This window comes from Mauremys reevesii, linkage group 8 (genome assembly GCF_016161935.1).
Source record: "Mauremys reevesii isolate NIE-2019 linkage group 8, ASM1616193v1, whole genome shotgun sequence".
NCBI lineage: Eukaryota > Metazoa > Chordata > Testudines > Geoemydidae > Mauremys > Mauremys reevesii.
Window position 1 is genome coordinate 75551168 of NC_052630.1, and position 26447 is coordinate 75577614.

Genomic DNA, 26447 nt, shown 5'->3' on the forward strand with positions numbered 1-26447 from the left:
GATTGATTGGTAATGCCAGTCTGGATGACGAAGAGGGTTGCAGGATGTCCGTTAACTCATGTTGGTGGTCTGGTACTTCCTCTAGATTGATTCTGAGGTCGCTGGCAACCCTTTTAAAGAGATCCTGGAATTTCGCAAAATCGTCTGAGGAAGTGGGGGGGGGAGGGGAAGTAAAGCTTCTTCAGGCATTACTTCAGTTGGTATTTCAGTTGGTACTGGGTCAGGAGCAGGATTTAATTGATCCGGAGAATGGGAGGGTGCCGCCAAGTGAGTCATATCATCTGGACGTTCGCGTCTCGTCGAATTGGAATAGCTGGTGTGCTGCCGAGGGAAAGGTGCCCATGGGGCCCAATACTGCCATGGTGGTGGGAAAGGCATAGGTGGAGCCATCCAGGGGTTAACGCACCAGGAGGCAGGATCTCGAGGGCAGTCTGAGACAATTTTCCTGTGCCCGCAGGTGACAGGAATCCAAGGATGGAATTCTGATTGCATTGAAACATCACCCTGTAGTTCAGACTCCTCTTCACTGGAGGAAGGATGTGCAGATCCTGAATCATTGGTAAGGGAGAAGCAATCTTTAAGGAAGGGTGATTGCATCGTAGGTGACACTAATAGGTCACTTGGCTGGGTAAACGGCAGCACTGAGGCAGCTGAACGTGAAGGCTGATAGAAAAACTGTGAGGGAACTCGGGCTTGCACCGGAGTTCTAAGTCTTAGCTCAGTGCCAAGTAGCGCTGTCAATGCCGGTGCTGGAGCCGATGCCGCGCTATTAATAGCGGGCTGCAGTGCCTCCGGGGGGTCCTGGAATGTCGGCACCGTGTTCGTCGTGGTGCCGATAGGTGCCATAATCGAGGCAGGCAACTGAAAGCCTGTCGCCTCGGCACCGGAGCTTCGCACCGCAGCTGAAAGCACAGGCAGGTTTAACGCGATTCCTGAGGAGCCCGGCTTGTCGAAAGTGCTCAGGCGGGGGAGCACCGGTAAGGAGACTGTGGATCTGACCGGAGAAGGTTTGTGTCTAAGGGCTTCTTTTGTACCTGACAGAAGGTGCCCTCGTTTTGCTGCTTTCTTCTGCTTTTTAGCAGTGGGAGAGCTGTGTCGGTGAGCGGAGGCAGAGTCCGCGCCAGGGTCTGAGGCGGACCCTAAGGATTTTTTAAGTAGAATAAGTTTAAGCTTTAGCTCCCTGTGTTTTCTCGCTCTGGAGCTTAGTTTAGTACAGTGAGAACATTTTTGGGGAATATGGGTTTCCCCCAAACATTTTATGCACTGTGAATGTCCATCGGAGAGAGGGATAGCGTCCTTATAGGAGGAGCAGCGCTTAAAGCCTGTGGAGCCAGGCATGTCAGAAGCGCTGAGAGAAAAAAAAAAATTTTTTTTAAACGGTAGAGAAAAAAGATAAGTAACACTAACTAACAACTAACTAACAAGAAACTATCTAACTATAAGTTATTTTAAGATGAGGAAAAGAAATTCTTTAAGGAGTCTGCTGAGCTCCGTCTCAAGCCGGGGACAGTAGAGAAGGAACTGAGGGAACCGGCCACGCATGCTCACTAGAGGTATACTCAGAGCGGGGGGGGGGGCAGGCTCTGAGCATGCGTGGCCAGTAGGAGTACTGCTGCAGAAATCTCCGATCAAAGGCGCAGGGGCGCACCGACACCTAGAGTGGAGCACCCACAGGGACATCTCTCGAAGAAGAACAGAAACTTGTAACAAGATATGTGAGTGGGGAAATAATGGAGATGGATCAATTTTTTATGCACCGTGAAGAAAAACTGTAGAAGAAAGTAGTCCTATAGATATGTCATCTTAAACTAACAAGCCTTTTTACTATTTTTGGTTCACATTATTTGAAAGGAATGCTGTCAAGTAAGAAAAATGTACGCATATATGTAAGCACTAACACACAACAAGAAGCATTCTGTTCAGCCAATACACACGCATTTTTGGTGTGCTAAGGTACAAAGTCCAGCAGTGTATTTCAGAACACCCAAGACGTGCATATATTACCTGAGACACACAAACTCTGGAGAGTGTTGTACTTTTAAAATGGTTTGTTTGCGAAAAATACCCACATTTAAATAATGTAGAAAACAATCCACACAAAAAAGTTCTGGTGTAGTATGCCTGATACAGCTATGGACTATGAAGACTATTTTTAAAGAAGTGTAACTACAATGTACATTTAATACTATAATTGTATAATCTCTAGTATCACTATAATTGTATGATCTCTAGTATCAAATAAATACAACACAAACATACGGTGTGTTGGTTTGCTTTTGTTTAATTCCCTAAGACTTCTCTCCAGTTCATCACCTCTACCTACCCACCATTATTCGTAAGTAATCAGAAGTAGCATCAGGACTTAAGAAGAGAAGCCAATTTCCAGCTATCCATGCTACTCCGATTTTTGAGAGTAGCAGGACTTCAAACAATAAGCAGCAAAAGAAAGAGATCCTGTTCAAGCATAGGGAAAAGAGTTAAGGGAATTTTAAATCATCACACACATTAAATTGCATTTAATAAAACTACAAAATTATCAAGAGAGATTTATATTTAAAAGTGTTATATATCCATGTGGTGTAGTGATCTAGATGATGAATAGGCTGTGTATTCCCTTTTGTTCATGTACAACAGCTTTATTTCCGAAAATTTCCCGTTATTACTAGCTCTGGTGAAAGTACTAGCAAAGGCAAGACTCCAGGCAGCCACGTGAACTTTCAGTACTGTTTCATCTAAACCTGCTCAGAGCAGGTCTATACAACAGGGTGGATGAAACACTAGAAACAGCAAGTGCCCTGGTTACACTAGCACTCCAAGTCATCACTATCAGTGACTATTGGGGCTGCAGTGGGGTTAGCAACAATCCGAAGATTTTTTTTTTTTTTTTAAAGAAAAAAAGGCTAGTGTGCACATGGTCAAGGTGCGTATTCTGAGAGTGACAACTGTATGGGTTCTGGACCTCTATGGGTCAATCAGTTCATCCCTTTCATCCACTGCTTTATCTAAATATAAAAAGATACCATAAATCAGTGGTTCTCAAACTTTTGTACTGGTGACCCCTTTCACATAGCAAGCCTCTGAGTGTGACCCCCCCTTATAAATTAAAAACATGTTTTTATATATTTAACACCATTATAAATGCTGAAGGCAAAGAGGGGCTTGGGGTGGAGGGTGACAGCTGCCCCCCCCAAGGGGTCCCAACCCCCAGTTTGAGAACCCCTGCCATAAATTTTTCACATCTGCCCCTCTGAAGCTTAACAAATATTGATTTTTTTTCTTAAATGTTTTTAGCCTAGATTGAAGTGGCTGTTCTCATAAAACACTTTAATTTACGTTTTGTCTTATGTCAAAACATCTTTATTTTCACATGAACTGATATCAGAACAGGTTAAGGAATAGATGAAAGATGTTGCAGTCAGCAGAAGAACACAAAGCATTGCTTTGGCAGTCACACAGAAAAAAAATGGTTTGTTTATTTTTTAAATATACACCTCTACCCCACTATAATGCTGTCCTAGGGAGCCAAAAAAATCTTACTGTGTTATAGGTGAAACTGCGTTATATCGAACTTGCTTTGATCCACCGGAGAGCGCAGCCCCGCCCCGCCCCCCCGGAGCGCTGCTTTACCGCGTTATATCCAAATTCATGTTATATCGGGTCATGTTATAGCAGGGTAGAGGTGTATATACATATCTATTATTGAGCATTTTAAAAAAAACAGAGTCGGTAGAACTTGCACCATTTAATAATGAACCTCTGTATCCTTAATAAGAGCCCTTACTCCATCTCATGTTTTGTTATTGTAAAGAGGCAGAGTACTCAGCTAAAACAAACAATTATATGAATTTTGCAGATGGGTAAGAATGGCAGGGTCAAACTCTATGCTTAAAAAGCATGACCGCGTTCTTAAAGTTAAGGCACATGAACAATTAATGGATTGCAAAATAACACTTAATAGGTAACTGGTAAACTTTAACTGTAAGTTTCCTTGGCCATATCAGTTTATCTTTCAACTGATTTGCCTGCCTCCTATGTCCAAAATGCTGGTCATTCAAATAAGTGCAATTTCAAGATCCACCTCTTTCATCTATGCCTCTTCATATGTAGGATGAAGGCAATCTTATATTCAATACTCTGAAGGTTTTGAGGACAGCAATTTAACTGTCACTCACAAGTATAAAGTGAATCTGCTTGAGAAATTGCCCAAATAGGCAAATTCTAGTCGACCTATTTTTTTGTGTTTATAAAACATCTTATAATTGTTTTGGAGCTTACACAAGAAAATCCAGTGTCCTCATAACACAAACACCCCTACTTTTCCAAAGTACCAAAAAGCTGAAAGCATTAACCCGTAACCTTAGCTGAAGATCTGAGCTATAAATTTTATTTTATTTTTTGCACAGGTGTGAATTCAATTTAGTTATTTGTGCTATTAATACGAATTCTATAAATTGCTATTATTAATAAAATTACAGGAACTTTCACTTATATTTTTTGCTTTAGTTTGTGAAGGCAGTATAGCAGCATTGTTAGCCTACTGTTAGTAGGCAATGAAGCAATATTATTATTATTAATCATTTGTATTAAAATTGCGCTTAAGAGCCCTAGTCTTGGACCGGGGTGTCCCATTGAGTCAGGTGCTGCCCAATGACAGAACAGAAAGATAAACCATGCTCCAAACAGTTTTCTATCTAAGTACTGATACCTCTCAAACAGGTGTCTTAGTGTAATATGTTAATTGTATTCCAGATATCACATAAACATCCCAACAAATCCCTTGTATTCCATTTAGCATAACAGACCAACTATCAGACAGGGGGATAAAATGAAGCAATCTTGATTAAACAACTTCATACTATAAAGCTCTAACATTTCTTTTTCCAGTAAAGAGTTTTTACCAGAAAAATTGTCTCTTCATTCCACACTCTTCTTAAATAAATAAATCAGTATATAGTAGGGGTGTCAATTAATTGAAGTTAACTCATGCAATTAACTCAAAAAAATTAATTGCAATTCAAAAAATTAATCGCAATTAATCGCAGTTTTAATCGCACTGTTAAACAATGGAATACCAATTAAATTTATTTAATATTTTTGGATGTTTTTCTACATTTTCAAATATATTGATTTAAATTACAACACAGAATACAAAGTGTTCACTGCTCACTTTATATTATTTTTATTACAAATATTTGCACTGTAAAAATGATAAAAGAAATAGTATATTCACCTCCTACAAGTACCATAATGCAATCTCTTTATCATGAAAGTGCAACTTACAAATGTAGATTTTTTTTGTTACATAACTGCACTCAAAACCAAAACAATGTAAAACTTTAGCATCTACAAGTCCACTCAGTCCTACTCACTGTTCAGCCAATCAGTAAGACAAACAAGTTTGTTTACATTTATAGGAGATAATGCTGCCCGCTTCTTATTTACAATGTCACCTGAAAGTGAGAACAGGCATTTGCATGGCACTGTTGTAGCCGGTATTGCAAGGTATTTACGTGCCAGATATGCTGAACATTCGTATGCCCCTTCATTCTTCTGCCACCATTCCACAGGACATGCTTCCATGCTTGTTTAAAAAAAAAAAAAAGCATTAATTAAATTTTGACTGAACTCCTTGGGGGAGAATAGTACGTCTCCTGCTCTTTTACACCCGCATTCTGCGATGTATTTCATATTAAAGAAGTCTCGGATGATGACCCAGCACATGTTGTTCGTTTTAAGACCACTTTCACACAGATTTGACAAAACGCAAAGAAGGTACCAATGTAAGATTTCTAAAGATAGCTACAGCACTCAACCCAAGGTTTAAGAATCTGAAGTGCTTTCCAAAATCTGAGATGGATGGGGTGGGGAGCATGCTTTCAGAAGTCCTAAAGGAGAAACACAGTGATGCGGAAACTACAGAACCCAAACCACCAAAAAAGAAAATTAACTTTCTGCTGGTGGCAGTCTGTCTCCACTTCTTTGGATCGTTATCAAGCAGAACCCGTCATCAGCATGGACTCATGTCTTCTGGAATGGTGGTTGAAGATGAAGGGACATATGAATCTTTAGCACATCTGGCACGTAATTATCTTGAGATGCCAGCTTCAACAGTGCCATGACACTGGCTGTTCTGACTTTCAGGTGACATTGTAAACAAGAAGCAGGCAGCATTATCTCCCATAAATGTAAACAAACTTTTTTGTCTGAGTGACTGGCTGAACAAGAAGTAGGACTGAGTGGACTTGTAGACTCAAGTTTTACATGGTTTTATTTTTGAATGCAGGGTTTTTTTGTACATAATTCCTCATTTGTAAGTTCAACTTTCATGATAAAGAGATTGCATTACAGTACTTGTATGAGGTGAGTTGAAACAAAATACTATTTCTTTTGTTTTTTACAGCACAAATATTTGTAATAAAAAATAAATATAAAGTGAACACTGTACACGTTGTATTCTGTGTTGTAATTGAAATCAATATATTTGAAAATATAGAAAATATCCAAAAATATTCAAATAAATGGTATTCTATTATTATTTAACAATGTGATTAATTTTTTTAATCGCTTGACAGCCCTAATATATAGTAATCATCATAATACCTAGCTCTACATATGACAAAAGGCATTTAAAATTGGAAAATGGAGCCCTTTTAGACAGTAGGGAAAAAATCCTAAAATTTCACACCATTTCAACCACCACTGTGCCATTTGTAGTAACAATGATGGGCACACTAGTGTAGAAAATGTACCGTATCATGTTGATTCATCCTGAACTGGGTTAGACATCATGGTACTTAAAATACTGGTGGTTACCTGGAGTCCTGTCCACACTAGCAATCCTTCTACAACAGAGGTGGGCAAACTATGGCCCGTGGGCCACATCCAACCCACGGGACCGTCCTGCCTGGCCCACGAGCTCCTGGCCCAGGAGGCTAGCCACCGGCCCCTCCCCTGCTGTCTCCCCTCCCCTGCAGCCTCAGCCCACTCGCTCCGCTGCCACTGCCGCAATGCTCTGGGTGGCAGGGCTGTGAGCTCCTGGGGCAGCGCAGCTGCAGAGCCCGGCCTGACCCAGTGCTCTGAGCTGTGTGGTGGCGGCGGTGGCGTGGCCCGGCTCCAGCCAGGCTGCGTGGCTGTAGCGCCGCCAGCCATCGGTGCTCCAGGCAGCGCGGTAAGGGGGCACAGAGCAGGGGGTTGGATAGAGGGCAGGGGAGTTCAGGGTGGTGGTCAGGGGGTGGGGTTGTGGATGGCGGTTGGGACAGGAACAAGGGGTTGAATGGGGGCAGGGATCCCAGGGACGGCAGTCAGAAAGGGGGGGGGTTGGATGGGGTGGCAGGAGGCAGTCAGGGGCAGGGGTTCTGGAGGCAGTCAGGGGACAGGGAGAAGGGGTGGTTGTATGGGGCAGAGGTCCAGGTGGGCTGTCAGGAATCAGAGTGGTTGGATGGGGCGGCAGGGGTCCGGGGATGGTCAGGGGACAGGGTGTGTGGATGGGGCAGAGGTCCCCGAGGGGCCATCAGGGAACAGGGGGGCGTTGGATGGGGCAGGAGTCTGGGGGGGGACAGATAGGAGGTTGGGACCAGGCCAGGACCCCCTCCCCTAATCGTCCCTCTACACAGTTTACGAAACCTGATGCGGCCCACAGGGAAAAGTTTGCCCGCCCCTGCTCTACAACTACCATTAGCAGAATTAAACTGCTTGTACTAATGGTGGAAATTTTTACAACAAAGATGTAGTGTGGACACATAAGAGAGGCTACAGCCTGGTTTGCAGCCATGCACCCTTTGTACAAAAAGTACCACAGGAAAGTAACAGCCCTATACTATGCTATAATACTTTAGGTCGTTATTATAGAATAATTGTACATAGTGAGGGGACACACCTCAAAATTATTTGCTTGTGGGACTCTCCTTTTTTCAAAAACAGCGAACTGTTCTGACAATTATGTGCCATCAATAGGCATGTATAGATACAGTCCTCTCTCTTCAACCCCCTCTTTAAGTAACTACGGATCTGATCCTGCAAATACACATGAGAGTAGTTTTACGGATGTGAGTTGTCTCCAAACTGAATGGGGCTGCTCAGGTACCTAAATACACGCAGGATCAGACTTTACTTACATTACTCACTAATCTCTCTTCTTCACCACAGCACCTCCTGCTATCTACTGCTAGCCCATCCCCAGCAGCTCAGCATTCTCTGAGTCCCCTGACACAGGATACCAGGCACAACTGACTCGCACCAAAAGGGACTGAACAAACTGGAAAGTCCTTTTCACCCCTTTCCTCACTCACCAAAAAAACTTGTTTGTTGATATACTGTTGTGGTTCACAAAAAACTATTCTAAAGGCACTTACTGCCATCCCCAATGCCATCTCCCCCCAGCTGCCCCTCATTACCATTGCCAAGCCACTGTAGTGATGGGCACTAGAAATTCAGATGCAGCACTCTCCTAGAGCCCCATCAATTGCCATTTCCACACACCATTGCCCAGCACCTACCCTATTCCCATCCCAATACCCAGCCCCCAACCCTCACGCTATCTCCTATCTCTAGCCCCCTACTGCCCATCCCCAATCTCCCTCCCTAGTCCTCCTCACTGCCCATCCCCAACCTCCCCTTCCCAATCCCCCTCACTGCCCATCCCAATCCCCCTCCCCAGTCCTCCTCACTGCCCAACCAAGCCATCCTCTTCCCAAATCCCATCCCAATTCCTCTCCCCAGTCCTCCTCCCCTTCCCATCCCAATCCCCCTCCCCAAATCCCATCCCAATTCCTCTCCCCAGTCCTCCTCCCCTTCCCATCCCAATCCCCCTCCCCATCCCCCCCTGCCCATCCCCAACCTACCCTTTCCATCACCACCATTATTCCCTTCCCATCCCAATCCCCTCCCCAGTCCTCCTCACTGCCCAGCCAACCTCCCCTTCCCATCCCCACCTCCCCAATCCTCCCCATCGCTCCCCACTGCCCATCCCAAACCTCCCCAATCCCCTCCCCATCGCCCCCACTGCCCATCCCAAACCTCCCCATTCCCGTCCCCATCGCTCCCCGCTGCCCATCCCAATCCCCATCGCTCCCCCCGACCCATCCCAAACCACCCCAGTCCCCGTCCCCATCGCTCCCCGCTGCCCATCCCAATCCCCAGCGCTCCCCACTGCCCATCCCAAACCTCCCCATTCCCCGTCCCCATCGCTCCCCGCTGCCCATCCCAAACCTCCCCAATCCCCAGCGCTCCCCGCTGCTCCCCGCTGCCCAGCCCAATCCCCAGCGCTCCCCGCTGCCCATCCCAAACCTCCCCATTCCAATCCCCGTCCCCATCGCTCCCCGCTGCCCATCCCAAACCTCCCCATTCCAATCCCCGTCCCCAGCGCTCTCCATCCCAAACCTCCCCAATCCCCGTCCCCAGTCCTCCCCACTGCCCATCCCCAACCTCCCCTTCCCAATCCCCCTCTCTCTTCCCATCCCAATCCCCCTCTCTCTTCCCATCCCAATCCCCCTCCCCAGTCCTCCTCACTGCCCAACCAAGCCATCTTCTTCCCAAATCCCATCCCAATCCCTCTCCCCAGTCCTCCTCCCCTTCCCCTCCCAATCCCCCTCCCCATCACTCCCCACTGCCCATCCCCAATCTACCCTTTCCATCACCCCCATTATTCCCTTCCCATCCCAATCCCCCTCCCCATCACTCCCCACTGCCCATCCCCAATCTACCCTTTCCATCACCCCCATTATTCCCTTCCCATCCCAATCCCCCTCCCCAGCCCTCCACACTGCCCAGCCAACCTCCCTTCCCATCCCCACCTCCCCCATCCCCCTCCCCATCGCTCCCCACTGCCCATCCCAAACCTCCCCAGCGCTCCCCGCTGCCCATCCCAATCCCCAGCGCTCCCCACGGCCCATCCCAAACCTCCCCATTCCCCGTCCCCAGCGCTCCCCGCTGCCCTTCCCAAACCTCCCCAATCCCCCTCCCCATCGCTCCCCGCTGCCCATCCCAAACCTCCCCAATCCCCGTCCCCATCGCTCCCCGCTGCCCATCCCAAACCTCCCCAATCCCCCTCCCAAGCGCTCCCCCCTGCCCATCCCAAACCTCCCCAATCCTCCCCATCCCAAACCTCCCCAATCCCCTCCCCATCGCTCCCCATCCCAAACCTCCCCAATCCCCGTCCCCAGTCCTCCCCCCTGCCCATCCCCAATCTCCCCTGCCCATCCCAATCCCCCGCCCCCGTCGCCCTCACTGCCCCGCCTCAACCTCCCCTTCCCAGCCCCCTCCCCACTGCCCATCCCAAACCTCCCCAGTCCCCATCGCTCCCCACTGCCCATCCACCCCCACTCACCCGCCCTTTCGGCCCACCCGCCCCCTCCCCAGTGCTCCCTGCTGCCCACCCCCAAGCGCCTCGGCCCGGCTGGCAGGGGGGCGAGGGCCACGGGCCTGTCCCTCCTCTCGGCAGCCGAACAAAAGCCCGCCAGCCCCCGGCCCCGCTCCCCCGGGAGTCCCTCGGCAGACCAGGAGCGGGTGAATCCCAGACACAATGAGGCGCCAGCAGCGACTCACCCACAGCTCCGCGCCCCAGCTCATGGCGGCTCCGCGGGCAGCGCTGGCTGCAGAGAACGGGGTCCGGGGCGGCTGCACACGGCCGGGGTCTCCTCGGCGACCGGGGCAGGACGAGAGGTGGCTGCGGCGAGTCGGGCTGCGGTGGCTCCACCGGGCTGGGGACAAGGGGAGGGGGAGCCGCGGAGGAGGCTGGGAGAGGGGCGGGCCCGGCTACGGGGGAGGGGAGAGGCCGCCGCTCCCCAGGGAGGCCCGGGAACAAGGTCAGGGCAGCGCTACCTCCTCCCGGAACACGGCCCGTAGGGGAGCCCTGGCCCAGCCCTCTAGGGCTCCTTCCAAGGGGTCTCCCTATGGGGAGGGGGAGCCGGGGTCTCCCTCTGGGGGGTGGGGGCCTGGGGGTGGAAATGGGGGGCTTCCTCGCCCCCCCCCCCCAGGAGAGGGAACGTCCCCCTATGGGGAGTCTCGCGGGCGGGGCTTTTAAGAGGGGGTAACTCTCGGGGGTCTCGCTCTAGGGGAGTCTTTTAGCGTGGAGGGCGGGGGAGCAGGTCGGGGTAGACGGGCTGTTTCCCAGCGTGAGGTGGGGCAAGAGGTGAGCGCCGCTGTTCCAAGGCTTTCTCTGGCAGCGGACAGCTGGCTGCCTCCCCCTGCCCGCTCAGGAAACCTCCTGCTGCAAAAGCCCGGAAGAAAGAGCCCCTCCCTTTTTCTCCTGTACTGATCCCAACCAGCCTGTTCCCAGAGAATCCAGGCAGAGGGAGCGATATAATACTTAATACAACCATTAGACAATAGACAAGTCATCATGCAAATAAAGGAAGTTAAGTGGGATCCTTACAGAAACTTACTGCTGCTGAGCATTGAACTGGGACTGGGAAATTATTCCTGACTCAGTAAGTAAATATAATACATGAGCACAGGCGTTATGTAACATTTCTTCTTATGAACAAGGATATCATGTAATTACAGGTACTCATAAAATCGTGCTGTATGTCACCTGACCAAGATGATCCCCTTAAAGCTTTGTACCTCCCTATAGGCCACGCAGTTCCCCAGAGAATGACGACTCAGGCAAGGACTCAGCTTCTAAATCAATATTGCCAATGCAGTTGTATCTGAAAGCATTATTATTCATCCAACCAGAACTATAGGGAACAATGCTAAGGCTTTGATTAGATACACTATTGTGATGCTAAGAGAGACCTGAAAGGAGGAGGAATCTGTTTTTGACCTCCTTATTTTTATAATTATGCATTAATAGATCCTGAAAAAATCCTTATTTTAAAGTCTCTTTCTGCTTGTTTTGTTTCTGTGAGGTCTTATTTTTCCCATTTTTGTTGATAGACAAGAATAACTCATGACAATTGTATGCTCCCTCAGCTGTTAATTAAAGGGATGTGTTGAAAGGGGACTGATTTTTATTATGATTGTTTAAAACTTTGTTTTCTGTTAACATCTATTTAACTTAAACGTTTGAGAGGAAAAATGTTTAAGTTAAAACTCTTTGTTTTTTGTTAACACCTTTTTAAACAATCATAATAAAAATAAATTCCCTTTCAATGAGGTTTCACTTCCTTGGTATGTATGTCTACCATGGCTAACCTGCTAGCTTTCTAGTCATCCCTAGTGTTTCAGGATAGACAAAATCTGAATTTCTAAGGTTTAAACAAAGCAGTCAAAGAGGGGTGCGGAGAAACACTTTTCAGGCCTTTGTTATATGTTATCATGAAGCAAAGCGGGGGGAATTTAATTTGAAAGTCACCTTTTAGGTAGTGTGCCTCATTGTCTTGTTTAAATAGGTTTAATCTTATAAAGGGACAAAGTTAAGCTTTAATAAGTCTCTGTGAATTCCATCAACTTTCTTTTTTCAGTAAAGCAAGGAATTATCAAAATAATAAACAGATGATCTTGTATGAAACATATGTCTCTGCACAGCTGCTATGATAAAGATCATGGGCCAAATTCATTCCTAGAGTAACTGTTTAAATTAATGATTTTACAGCAGGAAATGGATCCAGCCCCCTGTATGTGTGCAGATTTATGTGAGTGTTGTGCCAGATGTTATGTTCCCTGAAAGCAGGACTGGGGCAATAAAATATATTAATTTAGATGGAATATATGGGTCCAAAGAGTCAAAGGTGTTAACATGACTCTCTCACAGTCCAACATTAAAACAGTTTTAAATAAGGTTCAGAGTTTAGTATACAGAGACCTGAGTCTGCTTAGTACCATGGCAAACACACCATTAAAAATCCTTTTAACCTTCTATTAGATACAGAAAAGAAGGAAAAACAGTTAGCATTTGAAATGTAAAGTATTAAAGTAAGGCTTCCATTTTAGCAATATTCCTTACTCCCCTTCCCTTAGCTGAAGAGAGCTTTTAGAAGGAAAAAAAATACCCTTATTTGACAGTTTCTCACATGGTATCAAAGATGGTAATAACTGACCTTTTGGGTAAAAGAGAAGTTCGTAGAAATGATCTGGAGCTGCTGTTGCTGCTGTTAAAGTTGTAATCCCATTTCATCCCATGTGGTGTTTGTCACCCCTCCCTGCTCCAGGTGAATTCCAGTGTCATCTAGGTACCCCTCTGTGGCCTGGTTATGTCAGGACATCTTTCAGGATCAGGATGACGAAGGCTCAGGATTGCAGCAGACGATGCGGGGGGCAGTCATGATGTTGAAACTCACTCTAGTAACCTCCCTCCATTCTTCTGTATTTTTCCCCCAACATCTCTTTCTTATAAGGACCTAAAAAGAAAGCGATGGATGGAATAGCCCATCCCCTCATTATTTTGTCTACCAATTAGGCCTAATACCCGACTCCTCAATTTTGGTTCGTTAGTCTCCAGACCCACATTTTCTTGTTACCAGGCATGATCTTAACACAGTCCTTGAGTTATATCAGTAGGTCGTTTGTTTGGACTATTTCAGTCCAATTTTCCCATCCACATTTGTTATCATATGTTGTTATGACATCTTATGAACGTTCACAAACTTTTTACAGTTGAGCTCACAGTTAGGGTAAATTCAAACAGATCCCTATATTTTAGTACACACACACACACACACCTCAGATTGCTGCCTGTACTTGGACAGTTAATATTTCATAATTTTAAAGTCCTAAATGCCAAAAACAATTTTATGCAATCTGGATTAACTAATAAATGCACTGTGAAATCCAAATGGTTCTACAGAATTGAAAATATAAACTTTAATGCAATGTTTCCTACTGAGAAGCTCAATGTCTTATGACTGCAGCTATGATACATTCTGTCACTGAAAGCTCCAAGCACAAGAGATCACCAATGTAACAGTAAGTCTGGTTATATTAATATGAATAAAAATGCTCACCAGAACTGCATACACATTTGATTCCTCAAACACTAACAACTCATTCTTAAAAAATTAAATAATTCAAGATAAATTTGCTTTCACATCTAGGAAAATAAATTATCTTTAATAAACTATACATCAGGGGTCGGCAACCTTTCAGAAGTGGTGTGCCAAGTCTTCAATTATTCACTCTAATTTAAGGTTTCGCGTGCCAGTAATACATTTTAACGTTTTTAGAAGGTCTCTTTCTGTAAGTCTATACTATAGAACTAAACTGTTGTTGTATGTAAAGTAAATAAGGTTTTTAAAATGTTTAAGAAACTTCATTTAAAATTAAATTAAAATTCAGAGCCCCCCGGACCGGTGGCCAGGACCCGGGCACTGTGAGTGCCACTGAAAATCAGCTCACGTGCCGCCTTTGGCACACGTGCCATAGGTTGCCTACCCCTGGTATAGATTTACCTTTTTGTTTAGATACAAGGACATGAGAAATATCAACCTTAAAATTTTTATGATTTTGCACTTATTAAAAAAACCTTCAGAAGACAGATAAGTTAATCTACTTCTCTGTAAATGCTGGAAATTTCGGTTCAGATCCTGAGTAGGTCAAAATTAGAATAATGTGTTCACTTCTATACATTTTTTACCACAGAACTCATCTTTCAAATTAAGGTCAAAGTTGTAACTTGTCCCAGTTGTAAGAAATCTTACTGTCAAAGGTGAAAAGAAATGGATATGCTATTACCTTAGGACCAAGATTGTCAAAACTGATTAGTGACTCTGGGTGCCTTAATTTTGGGTGCTCAACTTCAGACAACTTTTGAGTTACCCAACTTGAGGCCCACAATTTTGAAAAATATGACCTGTGTGATTTTATATATGAAAGTTACATCCAGGAGAGGTTCCATCTTAATACTTGCAATAATGTTAGTTGGTTGAAGAGTTGCAAGTATTTCAAAGTGCTGAACTTTTATTTTTTTATGGAACTCATGCATAAGAACTAATTAAATATTCCCATTTCAACCTGATACATTTTACAAAAAATTCACAAAATGTCAGGGGCTTTTCTATTCATATTAATATAACCAGACTTACTGTTATATTGGTGATCTAGTACTGCTTGGAACTTGCAATGACAGAATGTATCATGGCTGCAGTCATCAGACATTGAGCTTCTCCGTAGGAAACACTGCTTTCAAGTTGATATTTTCAATTCTGTAGAACCATTTGGTTCTCACAGTAGTACCATCATGCATTTATTATTTAGTACAGATTGCATACAATTGTTTTTGGCATTTAGAACTTTAAAATTATGAAATAGGGGGTAAAATTGTATACATATGTGAGATCCTCGCCCTTGCTCTGGCTCCCTTCATATCAAGTAGAAGGGCCAGCGTGGCATAAAGCCCCAATGATGGCTGTTGGAGGATTCCCCTAGTGCAGGCAGGCATCACTCCTGAAATCCAGGTACATAAGACAGCCATAATGCTGTGTTTCAAGGACTCCCTCACAAGCCCTGGTGTAGGGAATATACTAAGGATTGATCAGGAAGGGGCACAGCATTCAGTGTTGCACAGATTCCAGGCAATGCTGCAACCCATAGTGTATAATTTAAACAGCCCCTCTGGCCTGTATAACTTATGACAGAGACTGTTCCACTCCCCGAAGCAGCCCAGGATCAGGAGGGTACAAAGTTGTCTTAAAACCACCAGAGCCCCTCTCCCCTGGACTGCAAGTTCTGTTCTGTGCCTCTTGGAGGTGCAATCAGTTCTGCAACTAAATTGTATAAACAATTATGAGGAGATTGGACAATCATGAAATATTCTATAAACAATTGGAGGAAGGGTGGAGTTCTTCCAAAACTGAGAGACAAAAACTGTGTAATTCTTGTATTACATTATTACAGCATTACAACAAAGCAAAACAAATCTAAGATTTTAACAGTGAATGCATTATAGGATTAAAAGCTTTATATAAATATGCAAAATAATATAAAGGCCCTACATTTATACAGCTCTTTCCATATTGTGGGATTCTGCAACACTTTTATATATCTTTGTGTGTTTGTACACACATGAATGAATGAATGAATGACAGAGAGAGGTTCATGCTGCAAAATTCAAATCCAAAACCCACATCCTTCGAACACTTGATTTAAGTGGGGCAAGTCATGCTTAAATCTAAGCATGTGCATATTTGTTTTCAGGATTGGGTCCCAAATTTCTATTAGTTTTTGAACATCTCAAATCTTGTAGTTTATATTCCAGATATAGGGATTAGGTTTATATCCATCTCAAAGATGTCTACATGCCCAAGTACATTTCACTCTTCCCTGAACCATTGACATTCAACTACCTCTTCAGTAGAAAACAGCAGCTGTTTCAGCAGCTCACAGTATCACTACAAAAATAGTTTGTATCCAATTGAAATTACAAGGAAGTTTTAGATAGGCATAAAGTAATTACCCAGACTGAAATTTGAAAAGGACAAACCACTCAAGACACAAATAATCAAGATTCTAATTTTAACTCTAATTAAAAAACAAAAACAAATCCAGCACCACCACCCTAATATCAGGCAGGGGCATTAATTCAATACTGACTTAGAGGGAAGTGTGAGATCATGAATCAACCCCTCTTCTAGCATGATCCTATATTTTTCTTGGAGGACCCCAATCCATATACTGAGCCAGGCTCAAATCTGCTTAGCTTAAAAAATCAGCACCTGAGGACACAGCTGTAAAAGGAGGAAAACAGTCCAGTACAGCTTAGTATTGTTGGAAATATGTCTGCCATTAATAAATCATTTAATTTTTGGAATTCCTGCTGAAGAAGGCAATTGGTCTCCAGTTTTCTATACTAATTGGCTCTTTCCCAAGGAGTTATTAAATCACATTGTAATGTACTGCAGCTTCTACTTCTGCAGCAGATATATATCTCTAAATATATTTTAAGACAAGAGTCTTTTTTTTAATACCAACCAGATTTTAAAAAAAAAATCTCTGCTTACTCTGGATGACATGGGGGGGAAGTTAATTATAAATGTATGGAAGTAATTTGTATACCTGGCACAGGCTCCAGGAAACACTCCTCAAATCATATCATTCTGGTACCCACGCAACCATCATTTCCTTTTAGTGGAAGCTGGTGACAGTTTGCATTTACCTTTGGTTATTTATTTCTATATGTAAATAGATAATTTTTCTCTCATGGTTGACAGATTAGTATAGGTTTTAAAGAAACTTCTGATTTCATTTTTAGACTGAATTCCACTTATTAAAATAATTATCATGTCTCAGTGATTCTGTCCACTTGAGCAGTTGCTGCTCAGTTTACAGCAGTACCTAAGGAAATTAAGTTGACAGAACAGCGATTTGTGTGATTAATTTGGACTAGCAGAGAAACCCCTCTGGCACTCCCCAAAGAGACACTTTCTAAAGACAGAAGACGCTTGCCTTTTCATAGTCTCAAATTTTGCATTTGGGGCTGCCAAAAATGGATGATTAACTCCTGGCTTGATTTGCCCAATTAACTACAACAGAAAAGCAAGATTGCTGTTTATGACCTTTTAACACTGGAATTTGTATCTTTCTATAATCAGAGATCTTTTTTTTTCCTTCCATTATATCCCATCTCTCTTGCTGGATTCTCTTATGGAATCCAGTGGATCAAACATATACTTTCCAGGTACCACCTTCTCTGTATGAGATGCCATTTACCCCAATTTGTGGCAACCTGTAGTTTCTTTGCTGTGTTAAATTGGGATTTTCACTCCTTGCAGACAACTAGGAAATTTCATTCCATTCATGGATTTTTAAAACATCGAGTTTTTCTTCTTTATGATGTATAGAGACAGCATAAAAGGGTTTTTTCCTTGCTTTATTTTTATATTACCCTTTTAAATGATAATTTGTGGGTGGCTTCCTGTTGACAAAATACACCTCTACCCCGCTATAACGCTGTCCTCGGGAGCCAAAAAATCTTACCGCATTATAGGTGAAACCGCGTTATATCGAACTTGCTTTGATCCGCTGGAGTGCGCAGCCTCGCCCCCCACCCCGGAGCACTGCTTTACCGCATTATATCCAAATTCATGTTATATCAGGCCGCGTTATATTGGGGTAGAGGTGTATAACTGTCTCCTGAGCTAAATTAACATGAAGGCTGGTGGCTGGGTGTTTATAAACCCTGGATATAGTTATTACTGAGTTAGCAGGGAATTCCCTCAAGCTGTTATTTTCCTGAAATGTGCTTTTCAACTCTTCACACCTGCATTCTCTGCATGAATACTATAAATCCCTCTGCTTTTATTGGCATAGCCTTCCCCACAACCACCATGGCCTGGCCAACTCCACTCTGAAATCCTCCTCTCCTTGCTGAGTCAAAGCACAGGGGAATATGTAACTGAAGCATGTGCAGCTATGGATCAGGAACTGTACAGCATCCCTGTGTTCTGACAGGCTAAAACAATTCCCTTTCAGTTTAATCTGACATTTACTGCACTACATTCAGTAACGCAACACAAACATCTACACTATCAAAGTATATATATTTATATGAAAGTATTTTGGCACATTCACAAGAGGTCCAACTAAAATATGATAAAATACAAGACAATACAATGGAAAAGGACCCAGTATACCAGAGAAAGATACTTCCCTTCTAAAAAGTAAAACCCTTCCAGTTATTGTTCTCTAGCAGAATCACAAGTCCAGAAGCAGCTTTATTAAATGTTAGGAGAATAAACTATGCTGTAGATTGTCTATAACATTTAAATTAACAAATTCAAAACAAATTTAGTTAACTAATGGATTGAAATAATTGTTGTTAATGCTGTAAGAAGTGTACAGAGCTTTGTAATTGTTTTAACAATGAGCTCTACAGAACTCCTGATGGCGATTATTATACTATATAATTGCACACAATTGATGTTTAAAAACCCTCTGGCAATGTTTTAATTACTCAATGTGACAAGTATCCTAGCTAGGTGGTTAATCTATATAGTGGAACTTTTTAAATAAATGTGTATTTAATTAACATGCTAACTAAACTTCAAAGTGTAACAGGAAGTACAAGCAGTGATTTTTGCATAATGAATTTCTGAAGTCAGGAGACAATTAATTATTGTATTGGACTTGACAGCCACCTACTGGTAAATAACGGAACATAAATGCCTATTGCATTAACACCAAAACAAACAATGACAAAAGAAAAATAATTTCTGGTGTAATTTAAGAACAATGGGCCTGACTGTGATCTCGTTACTGTAGTGTAAATCAGGCGTAATGTGTAAAAATGGTGGGACCTGAGAAAGGCCCAATCCCTTTTGGTCACTGGGACTGAGCCTGCAAACCTCTACACTGCTGCAGATCCTGTGACTTCTCTTCTTTCCCACAATACTCAAAGAACTCAATATATAGCCAGAAGTTTTCCTCTCTAGACTCCATTCTAGCATCAAAGAAAGCCGAAATTGAGTCTGAAAAGTGTCCTCACTGGAAACTTTTCTGCTTTGAGGTATTTTGTAGGAAATCCATGTACTCTGCATTACTACTGAGACTTTGCTGTTATCCCATTAAAAGGATAATAGGACTCAGTAAATAAACCAACAATAGAAACTGAAATAGTGTATAGTAAAGACATACTGTGTACATGGAACTTGTGTATCTCAGTGATCAAAACAATGATCCCATCTAAAGGGATATGCCGTAGCTCTGTCTCTGTGTTAAATCTTGATAAGGAAGCTACTTTGTTATTAGACCGTTTTAAATAATTCCATATAAATAATAGCATAAAAACACTAAAATAAAATTTGAAGAAAGGATTACAATGGGTTTTTTTAAGGGCTTTGAATGAATACAGAGTAACTCCTGACAAACTCATTATTTAGAGTGTCAGATTAAAATTAAATGAAGGCCAGATAAACCCAACTTTTTGATCTCTCAAACAAATATTGTCCTCTTCCTTCTTCCCTTGTAAGTATTCTTCCTCTTGGCTCTTTGCTTCTCACTAGGGTACTTTCTCTGTCACATATTTCCACAGGAAGACACACACACACACACACGCATTTTGCAATTGTTCTGAAAGAATCTAATTTTCTCACTGACTCACTGCTACCTTGGGACTGCTCATTTGCCTGGGCCCAGATCCCCAAAACCTAAGGATTTTGGAAAATGCAAACAGAGGTTAAGGGTCTGATGCCGCTGCTTAGTTTTTCCCATGTTGCATAGTACCATAAAACTATTTCTATAGAAAGGTACTACTTTACAAGAGAAACAGTGGCAGAATCAGGCCCCAAGTGACTTATTAAATGTCAAAGACTCGATGGCAGAACAAAAAGTAGAACCTAAGTCTGATGATTCCAAGTTCACTGTGCCTTATCCAATGAACCACGTTGCAACAAAACCAAAACCTCAAGTGTGAACATTTTCCAGCTTTGGGGTGCTGGAACTCTGGATCCATAGTGGAATTTTGTGGTTTGCGGTCATCTCTAGTGAGTATAATTGTTTGCATCTTTGCATCCTGTACACGTCAGCTTTTGTTTCTCTGTACTGTATCTTGACAGTATTTTGAATTACTCTACTTTATATACAAATTGATTGTATCATACTGTGACACTGTCTAATTAAAATATAACCACGCAAATCATTATTGCTACCACTGTTATATAATTGCAACAAATCTTATACAAAATATAACTTATGGCCAGAAAGGGTTAAACAGCTTGCAGGTTGAATGACCCAAAGCTGACCTTTAAAGACATGTTAGAAAGGTATGTGAATGATAATTAGGGCCATTGTATGCTAAATAGGCTAGAACTTGGAAATGCAAACCTATATTGTTAGAAGTAATACTAATTGTGTGTATCTTAGAAGCTAGCCATGTAAATAGACAATTCCTGTCTGTCACTGTCTGTCAGAGATCAACAAGAAACATTAACACTTAGGCCTGGTCTACACTACGCGTTTATACCGAATTTAGCAGCATTAAACCGATTTTACGCTGCACCCGTCCACACAACAAAGCCCTTTATATCGATATAAAGGGCTCTTAATACCGATATCTGTACTCCTCCCCGACAAGGGGAGTAGCGCTCAAATCGGTATTGCCGTGTTGGATTAGGGTTAGTGTGGCCGCAAATCAACAGTATTGGCCTCCGGGAGCTATCCCACAGTGCACCATTGTGACCACCCTGGAAAGCCATCTGAACTCAGATGCACTGGCCAGGTAGACAGGAAAAGCCCCGCGAACTTTTGAATTTCATTTCCTGTTTGGCCAGCGTGGAGAGCTCAGCATAGGTGACCACGCAGAGCTCATCAGCACAGGTAACAATGCAGTCTCCTGAGAATCGAAAAAGAGCTCCAGCATGGACTGCACGGGAGGTACTGGATCTGATCGCTGTATGGGGAGAGGATTCTGTGCTAACAGAACTCCGTTCCAAAAGACTAAATGAAAAAACATTTGAAAAAATTTCCAAGGCCAAAGAAGCAAACGGAAGGTCTGGGGCAGAGCTGAAAACATGCCGCTTCTACGCTGAGCTGCATGCAATTCTAGGGGGGGTCCACCACCACTACCCCACCCCTGTCCGTGGATTCCGAGGTGGGGGTGGTAATCACAGCCATGGCTGAGGATTCTGCAGACGGGGAAGATGAGGCGGAAGAGGAGGACGAGCTTGTAGAGAGCACACAGCACTCCGTTCTCCCCAACAGCCAGGAGCTTTTTCTCACCCTGACGGAATTACCCTCTCAGCCCTCCCAAGCAACTATCCCAGACAATGAAGCCATGGAAGGGACCTCTGGTGAGTGTACCTTGTAAATATAAGATATGGTTTAAAAGCAAGCGTTTTTTAATGATTAATTTGCCCTGAGGACTTGGGATGCATTCGCAGCCAGTACAGTTACTGGAAAAGTCTGTTAACATGTCTGGGGATGGCGCGGAAATCCTCCAGGGACATCTCCATAAAGCTCTCCTGGAGGTACTCCAAAAGCCTTTGCAGAAGGTTTCTGGGCAGCGCTACTTTATTCCGTCCTCCATGGTAGGACACTTGACCACGCCATGCATGTAGCAAGTAATCTGGTATCATTGCATGACAAAGCCTAGGTGCGTATGGTCCTGGTGATTGCTGACATTCAAGCAACGTCCGTTCTTTATCTCGCTGTGTTATCCTCAGGAGAGTGATATCGTTCATGGTAACCTGGTTGAAACTCAGGAATTTAAGTAAGGGGACAGAGATGGCCATTCCTACTGGGCTGTTTGCCTGTGGCTTAAAAGAAATCCTTCCCTGCAGGTAGCCAAGCGGGCGGGGGGGGGGGGGGGGAAACACGATTGGCGCTGCGCTTTTCCGCGTTTGGCTAGCAGGGATCTATCCTGCTACCAGCCACGCGGTTGAGGGGGGTGGTGGAAAGGAGGGTGTTTAGCAGTGATCTTCCATGATACCAGCCACGGGGTGGTTTCTGCTGCTGCACGTTAACAGGAAAGAAGCAGCACTCAACGGGCTTTGCTTGCTATTTGGGAAAGGAGGGCGCTGGATAGATGAAGGCTGCAGAAGACGAAAGACAATGGCTTACCATGGCCGCATGCAAGCAGAATTCTGATGCCCGGACCTGTGTCTGTGATCTGTAACACCAAAGCCGCAGGCACTCAATATTAAGAAGCAAAATGCGACCTTGTAGTGAAAACACATGTGCTATGTAAGGTGAATAGTGTTGTTCACCGTGAAAGAGTATGACCATTGTTCTCTAAAATGTATCTTTTTAAATACTTCTCTCCCTTTTTTCCCCTCCCTCATGCAGCTGCAAATTTTTCAAGCATCCCTACTCCGTCCCGAAGGCTATCTCAGATAAGGCGGCGGAAAAAAAAGACGCGAGAAGAAATGTTTTCGGAAATCATGGAAGTGACCCGCAATGAAAGAGCGCATCTGAATGAGTGGAAGGACATGGTAGCAAAGTACAGTAAAGATGCCAGTGACCGTGAGGACAGGAGGGACCAACGTGAGGATAGGAGGGATGAACGTGAGGACAGGAGAGACGCTCAAGATGAGAGGAGAGATGCTCGAGATGAGAGGTGGTGGCAGGAAGATCAGCGGTGGCGGGATGCAACTCTGGGGCTGCTGCATGATCAAACTGACATGCTCCGGCGTATGGTGGAGATTCAGGAACGGCAGCAGTATCACAGAGTGCCGCTGCAGCCCCTGTATAACCACCCTCCCCCTTCAGCATGTTCCTTAGCCTCCTCACCCGCCAGACAAGTAAGAACTCGTGGGGGTAGGCTCCGTGCACCCGCCCACTCTCATTATTATGAAATTATGAAATTTTTATAGTGGCCTTTTACTTCCCTACTATTCTCCTCCGAAACCCCACCCGGGCTACCTTGTCAGTTCTCTCCCTCTTTTTATAATTAAGTAATAAAGAATACATGATTTTAAAATGAGAGTGACTTTATTTCCTTAGAAAGCAAGCTGTGATCGAAGGGGTGGGTGGGTGTCTTACAGTGAATGAGTCAATCAAGGGGGGGAGGGTTTCATCAAGGAGAAAGAAACACAACAGTCAGACTATACCCTGGCCAGTGATAAAACTGGTTTTCAAAGCTTCTCTAATGCGCACCGCTTCCTGGTGTGCTCTTCTAATCGCCCTGGTGTCTGGCTGTGCGTAATCAGCAGCCAGGTGATTTGCCTCAGCCTCCCACCCCACCATAAAGGTGTCCCCCTTACTCTCACAGAGATTGTGGAGCACACAGCAAGCAGCAATAACAATGGGGACATTGGTTTGGCTGAGGTCTGAGCGAGTCAGTAATGTGTGCCAGCGCGCCTTTAAACGGCCAAATGCACATTCTACCACCATTCTGCACTTGCTCAGCCTGTAGTTGAACAGCTCCTGACTACTGTCCAGGCTGCCTGTGTATGGCTTCATGAGCCATGGCATCAAGGGGTAGGCTGGGTCCCCCAGGATAACGACAGGCATTTCAACATCCCCAACTGTTATTTTCTGGTCTGGGAAGTAATTCCCTTGCTGCAGCCGTTTAAACAGAGTAGTGTTCCTGAAGTAGCGAGCGTCATGACCCATTCCTGGCCATCCCACGTGGATGTTGGTGAAATGTCCCTTGTGATCCACCAGTGCTTGCAGCACCATTGAAAAGTACCCCTTGCGGTTTACGTACTGGGTGGCCTGGTGCTCCGGTGCCAAGATAGGGATATGGGTTCCATCTATCGCCCCACCACAGTTAGGGAATCCCATTGCAGCAAAGCCATCCACTATGACCTGCACATTTCCCAGAGTCACTACCTTTCGTAGCAGCAGCTTAGTGATTGCTTTGGCTACTTGCATCACAGCAGCCCCCACAGTAGATTTGCCCACTCCAAATTGATTCCCGACTGACCGGTAGCTGTCTGGCGTTGCAAGCTTCCAGAGGGCTATTGCAACTCGCTTCTCAACTGTGAGGGCTGCTCTCATCTTTGTATTCTGGCGCTTCAGGGCAGGGGAAAGCAAGTCACAAAGTTCCATGAAAGTGCCCTTCCGCATGCAAAAGTTTCGCAGCCACTGCGAATCGTCCCACACCTGCAAAACTATGCGGTCCCACCAGTCTGTGCTTGTTTCCCGGGCCCAAAATCAGCGTTCAATGGCTAGAACCTGCCCCATTACCAGCAGGATCTCCAACGCGCAGGGGCCCACAGTTTGACAGAATTCTGTGTCCATGTCCTCATCACTCTCGTTGCCGCGCTGCCCTAGCTGCCGCCTCCTCGCCTGGCTTTGCAGGTCCCGGTTCAGCATTGAGTGCACGAGAATGCGTGAGGTTTTTAAAACGTCCATGATTGCTGTCTTGAGCTGAGCAGGGTCCATGCTTGCTGTGCTATGGCGTCTGCACAGTTCACCCAGGAAAAAAGGCGCAAAACGGTTGGCTGCTGCTGCTTGCACAGAGGGAGGGGTGAGGCTGTACCCAGAAGCACCCGCGACAATGTTTTTTGCCCCATCAGGCACTGGGATCTCAACCCAGAATTCCAATGGGCGGGGGAGACTGCGGGAACTATGGGATAGCTACCCACAGTGCAACGCTCCGGAAATCAACGCTAGCCTCGGTACATGGACGTACACCGCCGAATTAATGTGCTTAGTGTGGCCGCGTGCACTTGACTTTATACAATCTGTTTTAAAAAAACGGTTTATGTAAAATTGGAATAATCCTGTAGTGTAGACGTATCCTTAGATTGATCTTGGGTGAAGTAATATCAGGGTCTATATGTCTCTGAAGTTTGTGATAAACTGCCCTAAGTTAATTTGTGTAACTAATTACTGGTGGTGTTTAGAAAACAGAAGGTTTCATCAAAAGCCTATTGTTTACCCAGGACTGTGTGGTCAAGTGAATGCTAGAACAACAAAGACCGTTGGTTCCTGATTCTGACATCTCAGATCTGCTTGAGGCTTCACTTCATACAGGGGAAGCTTAAGCCATAAGAATTGAGATCCCAGTCCTAAACTGGAATGCCCTGGATAATATATTGGACATTGGAGTATAACCTATTAACTAAATTCTAAAGGAACATTTTGCAACTACAAAGCTCACCATCTCTGCTATGTATCTGAACTTCAAAAATTGAACTCATGTCTGTATGTATATTGATCTTTTAACCTATACTCACTCTCTTTTCTTTTTAAATAAATTTTAGTTTAGTTAATAAAAATTGGCTGTATACATGTATTTGGGTAAGACCTGGAATATTCATTAACCTGGGAGGTAATATGTCCGATCCTTTGGAATTGATAGAACCTTTTCTTTTATATGATTAAATAAGATTTACAGGAATCTTCATCATATTTGACTTAGGTACCTGGATGGGAGCCTGAGGCTGGGCTCTTTACGGGAACTGTGTTGTTTTGAACTTCTGAATAACCAGCGAGGTAATAAATAAGCTGTTTTATGCTGGCTTGGTAAATTTAAGTATGAATTATCCACCAGCTTTGGGGTTTGTCTGCCCCATTCTTTTCAGTTCACCCTAATTGAGTGACCTCAGCTGGCCCCCACTCAGATCCTGGTCACACATACTCTTAACTACTCAGGTCAAAAAGGGGGTAACTAATTTTCAAGGTTTAATTTCTGGTCGGAGAAATTGATGGAGTAAGGTATATTCTTTGATGCCATCTTGTTTACAAGGTTTTACAAAGAATGTACACAGTCCTGTTTCCCTGAACATATTTGGAATCAAAAATAGGAAAGAGTTTCTTTGCTCATAGTTCTAGGCCTCTTTTCAGCCGCCACTGTACCCAAAAGTTCCCCCTCAGCTTTTTTTTCTCAAGGTTATGCTACCTGGGCTTCTTTGGCTGTGTCTAGACTTCTTTGCTCCTTCCATGTCCTTCTATTTGTTTCTGCTGCATCTCTCACTCACAGCCACACACACAGTTCCACTGATCCATCCCACAGACCCACAGTTTACTATATCAGTCTCCAGGGCAAGCCCTCAGGCAACATGTAGTCACCATCTACTCTAGCTGTGCTACATATTTGTGTTTTGGGTAATGGCTCCTATTCCTTCAGCTCTCTGGTTCCACAAAAGAGCTTGACTGTCTGAATAAAGGGCAGCAGTGTCACCCACCAG

General features: G+C 44.3%; 1 protein-coding gene across 4 annotated transcripts in view; it reads right to left on the reverse strand.

Moving 5' to 3' along the window:
- Nucleotides 1-26447, reverse strand: part of FNBP1L (formin binding protein 1 like) — a 138268-nt gene that overhangs the window by 100847 nt on the left and 10974 nt on the right. Inside the window, exon 1 of one of the 4 annotated variants that reach the window (XM_039484919.1) lies at nt 10543-10894. The exons of the other annotated variants lie outside the window; for them this stretch is intronic. Within the exon in view, the coding sequence (XP_039340853.1) occupies nt 10543-10566 (24 nt within the window). The 5' untranslated portion in view covers nt 10567-10894. Of the gene's footprint in view, nt 1-10542; nt 10895-26447 lie in introns of those variants that run through there. 4 annotated transcript variants of the gene reach the window in all.